The following is an 8,351-nucleotide window of genomic DNA, read 5'->3' on the forward strand; positions in this document are numbered from 1 at the left end:
AGATGCACTGTTTATAAATGGTGGTAAATGAGAGCATAGTTTTTTTTTTATTCATTTGAACTTTTTGTTATTAATGTTGGCTACCAAAGAACTTTTTAATTTAATCTGCTATTCTTTAGAATTTTTGTTCAGGTAATATATACTTATATTTTATTGCCTCTGAGTTTGTGGCACTTTGTGGGTGCAGGTGTCAGAGTGGATGAATAAAAAGGGCATTTGCATATTCTCACCAAGTCAACATGCTGTTCAATTGGATTTGATTGGTAGAGTTCATGGGCTTGTTTCTGCTGAGAACTATTTCAATAACCTGAGGGACCAGGATAAAAATGAAAAGACATACGGTGCACTTCTGAATTGTTATGTTCAGAAGCGTGAAACTGATAAGTCCATCTCGCATTTGCAGAAAATGAAGGAGATGGGCTTTGCCAAATCTTCTCTCTCTTATAATGACATTATGTGCCTCTACACAAATGTTGGCCAGCATGAGAAGGTTCCTCAGGTCCTAAATGAGATGAAGGAGAACAATGTTTTACCTGATAACTTCAGCTACAGACTCTGCATCAATTCCTTTGGTGCTAGGGATGACCTTGAGGGAATGGAAAAGATTTTGAATGAGATGGAGCACCAACCGGACATTGTTGTGGACTGGAACTCATATGCTGTTGCTGCTAGTTCTTACATCAAAGGTGGCCTTACTGATAAGGCCATTGATTCCCTGAAAAAATCAGAAACAAGGCTAGATAAGAAAGATGGAACTGGTTACAATCATCTGATTTCACTCTATGCCACACTAGGGGAGAAGACTGAGGTTTTGAGATTGTGGGATCTGGAGAAATCTACTTGTGGAAGGCCTATAAACAAGGATTATATCAACATTATGGCTTCTCTAGTGAAGCTTGATGAGTTTGAAGAAGTTGAGAAAGTGCTAAAAGAGTGGGAATCATCCGGCAATTTTTATGATGTTCGGGTGCCAAATACCCTTATTATTGGGTACTCTGGTAAAGGCTTGCATGAGAAAGCAAAGGCACTGCTTGAGAACTTGACCGAGAAAGGAAAGGCGACTCTCCCAAACATTTGGGGCAAAGTTGCTGCAGGATTCTTTGACAAAAATGAGGTGGCAAAAGCTTTCAGCTGTATGAAGGCTGCCCTCTGCCTATACGAGGAGAATAAAGAATGGAAGCCAAATCAAAAGGTAATCAGTGGCATTTTGAGTTGGCTTGGTGATGAAGGTAGTGCTGAAGACACAGAAGCTTTTGTGTCCTCGTTGAAGAATGTCATCCCAATGAACAGGGAAATGTATCATGCTGTATTGAAGGCACATATAAGAGCTGGGAAAGAAGTGCATGGACTGTTGGACGCCATGAAAACTTACAAGATAAAGGAGGACGAAGAAACTAAGAAAATCTTGAGCATGATGCAGAATTAAATTCAACAACATAAGGCCTTAATGTTATTCCATTGAGAACCACAATAACTCCCGTATTCAAATCAAGTTTGTTCCTGAGAGAATCATGCAACTGATGCAGCACTCCATTTTGTCTGTCTAGTTGCGTTGAAGCAATTGGTAGTTCAAATTTATCAAGATTATTCCCTTGCTTGCTACCAGCTGTCCATATGAAATTGTTCGAGCTAATCGTGATGGGTTTTATTTATATGCTCGGTCCATTTAATTTATCAACAGCCTTATTCCATGCATAATGCATTGGCTGGAGTGCTGCTTGGGATTTTGCTGTCTCCCCGTTCTCTCTGGTTTGAAGATAGATTTCTACCCCCACACAAATTAAAGGCGGAAGACAATCCTTCTCCCTTAAAAACTACTTACAGTGTTTCGTTAGGAGATAATCCCATCCTTGTCCTTGGTTCTTTTTTTCTTTGTAGCATTTATTGCTTAAAAACTTCAAAGATGCAAACATTAGATTTTAAGCTAGCAACAAAGCCAGGATTGACACATTCAAGAAGGTAAATTCTAAGACAGAATGCGAGGCATGATTCATGTCGAAGATTCAAAATACGAGACACGATCTAAGCCTAAAAATAAATGGGCTAGGGTATGGATCCAAGTCCACAAAACCGGAATGTATTTCACCGATTTTAGATATATAAACTTCCATGAACCAAGCAAGACTACAACTTCATATTTTCAGCATCCTTATCACCTTTTTCGTCATTTTTCTGTAAAGATTGACACCTTGTAGCCTCTAAGACTTTGTTTCCCCTATAACTTTACAAATTCTAGCATCATAGGGTCCATAAATTCAACAGATAACTTGTTCTATAGATGCTTATGATTCTCAGTAATCACATCAATTCATTTTCAACATCTTAACCTATTACCAGCTTAAAAGATATTATGATCTCTTGAGGTTTTCTTTAAATCTCCTCAAATACAAATTTTATGTTCTATTGGTTTTCAATATCATCTGTGCTTTCTTGTTTGCTTTAAAATTGGATTTTTAAGCTTATTTCCTTAGGCCTTTGAATCGTATTCTTTCCATACCTCCTCTGGGTTGTCATAAAAAGTTCTAAATCTATGATAACTGAAAGACTTCAAATGCTTCCCTTAGGGTCTCCAATCCGAGTGCATCCAAGCAAGATTCCTTCGAAGAAACTGCGCAATTATTAAGCACCTGTTGCTTCTTTCTTTTTTTCCATAATGAATATGTCGGAGGTCATGAAAAATCCTCGTGTGAATAGAAGTTCATATGAAATAAATCGATTTTGTAATTTTCTGCCTCCAACTTGAATTTCTGAAGTTTCTACCACGTCAAACAATTAATAGTCAGGAAAACTTGTCTGTGTATTTGATTTCAGTTGAACTGGCAATATGACCATGTGATGAAACCTTTATCTTTCATCTTGCAAAGGAAAGCATGTACATGCCCAAGCAAGCAGCCAAGCACATGTCATGTATTGTGAGCCCAAAACCACCGTTCAGATTTTAGTCACAGTTACGGGAACACTTGTCTCCCTTTCTGTTCGACCAATCTTACCCCATGTCTGTCACCTCTGACTATTTGTTCTGGCCATTACGACTGCATTTAACGAGCAAATTTGACATAACAGATCAACCCTTCACGATGATAAGAAACAGGAAAAGTCGAGCAAGTTGCAAGCACTAACAAATGACAATAGGACTGTGCGAGAGGGCCATTGAAAGCATGGACCCTACAATATTACCAGCTAGATTCATCCATCGTAAAAGCAACCCAAATCATACTTGATACCACTTGAACCACGTTGCAAGACAAACTTTCATAATATAGCTTAAATCTATGATCCATCAGAAAACCAAGCAAGGCATCAGAACATTGATAAGAAAGTATACTGTGCAATCTTCAGGCTCATCGCTTATGTATAACATCAACAGACATCACTAACATGAGTAGAAAATTTAGGTTTGGCTGGTCATTATTTGAAAGAATCGATGTCAACCCTACTCAGATAGGGTGGATTTTAGTTCTCTGTTGTCTCGCAGCTCCAGTATAATATCACAACCGCCTATTAGCTCACCTTTGTAATAAAGCTGAGGAAAGGTTGGCCAATTTGAGAAGACCTTTAGTCCCTGCCTCACTTCCTCATCTGATAAAATATCAAAGGACCCAAAACTGACACCCTTCTCCTTCAGGGCATTCACAACCTTGGAACTGAAACCACATCTGGGGGCATCTGGGGTGCCCTTCATGAAGAGCATCACTGGCGAAGAAGTGATCCGGCTCTTTAAGCGATCTTCTAGAGTCTCCTTCTGAACAATCCCTTTCCCAACCAAAATCCTTTTAAGTTCCCCGCTTTTCTGCATCTCCAGCACGATGTCTGATCCGCCAATAAGTTCACCTTTGATGTACAGTTGAGGGTAACTGGACCAATTAGAATAGTCTTTAAGCCCCTGACGGACTTCTTTGTCAGTGAGAATATCAAAGCTCTCAAAGGTCACCTTCTCCTCTTGAAGGATTGCAACTACCTTCCCACTGAAAGCACACTTTGGTTCGGTAGGTTTTCCCTTCATAAACAACATAACTGAGCTTGAATTAATCAGGCTTTCAAGTCTGGAGGTCAAGGTTGTGCTCAAGCCAGTAAATTGTGTAATGCCGCCCTTACAATTTTCACTTCCACTCGCTTTTGCCTTAACGGAACCAATAGCATCAATTCCATGATCTCTGAAAACTTCTTTTAATTCACCACTCTCATGCATTGCAATTGCTATGTCACATCCGCCAAGAAGCTCACCCTTGCAGTACAGCTGAGGAAATGTGGGCCAGTTCGAGAACAATTTCAACCCGTCACGAACCTCATTTTCAGATAAGATATCAAAAGTTCCAAATTTCACAGTTTCATCCTTCAAAATATCAATGACTTTTTGGCTAAACCCACACCTAGGAGCTTCAGGATTCCCTTTCATAAATAGCATGACGGGGTGAGAGTCAATCAGCTGTTGCAATTGATTTTTTACTGTTGCAATTGATTTTTTAATGCATCACTGAGGCCGGGTTGTGCTTGGTTTGCTTGGGGGGAGGAGCCATTTTCTTTGGCAAACTCTTTGACTGTTTCAAGAACAGTAGGTCCAGCAGCCATTCCAAGGCTGGCAGGGGCTGCAGGTTCTCCAGGGTTAGCTGAGCCAGCAACTTTAGCAACTTTGTTTGCCAAACTGGAAGGATCTGCACCTTCCAATGTATCAACTGTCTTGCCATCCTGATGAAGAAAATGATGAAATGGCTGGTTAGTATTCACAACGAGAACTATGTTTTCAGGAGACTAGAACAGCAGTAATCCATTCCTAGGTTGCTATATATACATGAATGTAGACAATCTTGCAAAAAATAGAGTACCAAATTGAAATTTTCAGGTCATTTTCTAATTTCTTGGAATAAAAAGATGATGAAAATAGGCCCTTTATGGTGACTTGAGTGTGTGCTACATATCAAGAACTTTTCTGGTTTACATGGCTCAGAAATAGACATTGTATACCCATCTACTTGCCGGATGCACAGTTCAGCCCAACTAAATCCAAACCTAGCAATTTTAAGGATCTCATAATTCGTTTGGTTTTGAGAAGTTGTGTTACATGATTAGGCAGGCAGGTTTTGAAAATGAATGGTTTTGGTTTTGAGAAGTTCGGTGGCCTGATTAGTCAGGTGGGTTTAAAGAATGCTCCAAAGCTAAGCTGCAAAACCCACAAACAATATCACATGAGTTGGATGCAGACTTAATCCAAAATTTACAGGAGTATAAAATAACTAGCATCTTTCCACGGGATTATTAAACAGCACACAATAAAAGCATACAAAAAAGTCACTGCATCTCGTCTTTGTGTCAAAGCCCGGGCCAGCAGTACCATGTATCTCATGAATTCTAGATAGTTGTTCTTAAAAACCGATTTTACTTGGCATTACTCTTTTCATTTTAAAGACTCTAATAATGTGCTTCATGGATTCAATTTTGACCCAAATAAGAAATCCTTAATCCTGCAAGCTAAAAGACTACTCAGTGCTCCACCAAATCATCACTTAAAACCATACGAATGGCTTGCACAAGTGAATTACATAATTGAATTCATTAATTCATCTTCTACAAGAGACGATTAGAATCATGATATTCAATTCATTAATTCACCTTCTACAAGAAACTATTATAATCATGAAACCCACCAAAACAGAGCAAATTAATCAATATTAACATAGCCAAAACATGTCCTTTTCTAAGATTACCATTACAGCCTAAATTTCCAACAGCAAAGCTGGATACGGATACTTCCTAACAAAACATCAATAACAACCCAAAAGAACATAAAAATCTCAAAACCTCCCCTTTAAAAGAAAACGAAGATACCTTCACGAAAACAAAATAAGGCACAGAAGACACTGAAAAGGCCTCTGATATCTCTGGTTGCTCCTCTGCTTCAACCTACGAGACAAAACCCACATCAGCAATTCAAACAAATACAAAAACCCACGAGCATGCAAACAAAGAAATTCACATTACATACCGTGATAAAGTGGGTGTTAGGAAAATCAGTGGAGAGATGAGAAAAGACTTGGTCCATTTGTTTTGAAGCATCACACCATGATGCCCAGAAGTGAATGATTACTAATTCTCCACTTTTGGTTATGTTATCAAGCTCAGCCTTTGATTTCACGTCCTTTACCGACAAAGTCATTTTTTTTTATTTTTTATTCCAGCCTGCAACAACACACTCGCAGAAATTTGCAGACACAGCACAACTTCCCTTTCCTTTATTTATCAATAGAAACCTGTGTCTTTGTTTTTAGTTTTTAAAAAGTGATTTTTAAATTTTTATTTTTTTATATATTATTTTAATATACAACTATTAAAAATAAATTTTAAAAAATAAATATATTTCCAACTAAAAACAATATCACAATCTCAAACACTATTTAATATTCTTTTATTTTATTAGATTTTTTACTTGGACTATATTTTGACCCCATACAATTCAACAAGTTTCAAATTCATCCCTTCAATTTAAGATTTCCTGTTGTAAAAACCTAAAATCCCCAAAAGTTTCAATTCAACTCATTAATGTTAAGCAGCTACTCCTAATTACCACCAAGTCCAAAGAGAATATTTTCTTAAAAAAATCATTGAGATCATTTAAAGAATATTATCAAAATACTTTTTGTATTCAAAATATCCTTAATATTTAAGATTTTCTTATTGAAGGGGATGATTTTTAAAATACTAAGGATATTTTGGATACAAGAGAATCCAAAAGAAATTTTTGTAATATTTTTTAAATGAGGAGAGGTATTTATAAAATTCTTAAAATTTGATATGGTTTTGAGTATATTCAATTTTCAAAAACAATTATATTTTATTTCCTTGATAAGGTTATTATTCTAATTTGTTAAATTTACTTTCAAAATATAAATTTATAGTTAATAAAGGCATATTTGAATTTATGGATTAAGTGCTTGTTTGAAGTTTAATGTTTAATTTCGTTATCATTAACTATAAATTATATGATATCTAACAAATTAACATACAGATTAGGTTTGGATATCTTTAATTTATTTTAATGGAATAAAAAATAATAATAATAAGGGGAAAGTAGGTGACTAGGTGCTCATCAACTTTCGCTATCTATCTATTTAATTTAACAATTAGGGCTTGCATGAAAATATAGCTTTAATTGGGACCAAAATAAACTTTACCCTTTCCCCTGTCGGGACCCATCAACTTCTGATGGCACCAACGCAAGCATACATCCATCAGTATCAGCCACCGTCTATTTTCAGGGATGCCTTATGTGGGTCTCTTAATGGGTTAGTGTAGGACACGTGTATGCTTTTGATTGAACAGATGATAGGTGAGTCGGGCCCACAGATACGTCTTTTGGATGATTTCGGCTTTCAGTTTAGTAACGAAAATACCTGGCTTCAATTTATCGGTGGTGATAAGAATTTTTATATATATCAAGAAAAAAACTAAATTTTAAAAATCCAAACAAGTAAAAATATATCATCCAATTAAAAATAATAAAGTTAAAACTTAGTTATAAATGTTAAAAACATTATATTTTAAAAATACATTTATATCAAAAAACAATTTTTTTTTGTCTATAATGATGCTATTTGCAAATCTCTATTCATAAAGACTAATATCGCATTTTCTCTATTTTTAAACCTTTTTTTGGTGTTTCCAAGAAGTTTTTAGTATCAATTTGTTTTTATCCCAATTTGTCTGATAATTCAAATACTTCAAGTCCTTGCTCAAAACCTACCAAATTCTCCCATGATCAAATTTGTAAATCACAAGAATTCCCAATTTTATTTTTATCTTTTTCATTAATAATTCCTAATTTTAAACAAAAAGGCAGCTTCACTAATCACTGACATAAAAAAAAAAACCACCAAGAAAATTAGCTTTATGGAGTCGCAAGAATTTAAACAGAGAAATGAACTTGAATTCAAAAGTTGATTGAAGAGTAGAAACCTTATTTATGCTCATGATTATATCAAAACTTAACCTTCATTATTTTACTGTAAACTGATTCATTAATTTTTTTTTTTTAACAATCATTAGAATACGGTTAACTTTTTTCTAATACCATTAAGAGGCTATTTGTTTTTGCAGTAGGTGCTGCATTTTTATTTAAACATAGATAATATAGTGTTTGGTTAAAAAATGAAACTACGGTTTGGTTCATGGAATCCACTAAAATTGAGGTTCAACCTTAGATTCCGGCAAAGTAATTTTTTTATTTTTTTCATTCATTGTTCACTTTTGCAAAGTGAAAAGTGAAGAACATATTCACTGTCAACACTAAGCCCTTCCTTTTAACTCACAGCAAGCAACTCCTCACCATCAACAACATAAAAAGCTCTCATCCTCCAGCC

General features: G+C 35.7%; 1 protein-coding gene and 1 pseudogene across 1 annotated transcript in view; one reads left to right on the plus strand and one right to left on the minus strand.

Moving 5' to 3' along the window:
• LOC105118547 (pentatricopeptide repeat-containing protein At4g21705, mitochondrial-like) overlaps positions 1–1,674 on the plus strand; it is a 5,059-nt gene extending 3,385 nt beyond the window's left edge. Inside the window, exon 2 of the mRNA XM_011016524.1 lies at positions 165–1,674. Within this exon, the coding sequence (XP_011014826.1) occupies positions 165–1,426 (1,262 nt within the window). The 3' untranslated portion in view covers positions 1,427–1,674. The remainder of the gene's footprint in view (positions 1–164) is intronic.
• Positions 1,675–3,196: 1,522 nt separating this feature from the next.
• On the minus strand, positions 3,197–6,276 carry LOC105118546 (monothiol glutaredoxin-S17-like; annotated as a pseudogene).
• Positions 6,277–8,351: the final 2,075 nt, after the last annotated feature.

Source organism: Populus euphratica, unplaced genomic scaffold (genome assembly GCF_000495115.2).
Source record: "Populus euphratica unplaced genomic scaffold, PopEup_1.0 scaffold2062.1, whole genome shotgun sequence".
In the NCBI taxonomy this organism is placed as follows: Eukaryota; Viridiplantae; Streptophyta; class Magnoliopsida; order Malpighiales; family Salicaceae; genus Populus; species Populus euphratica.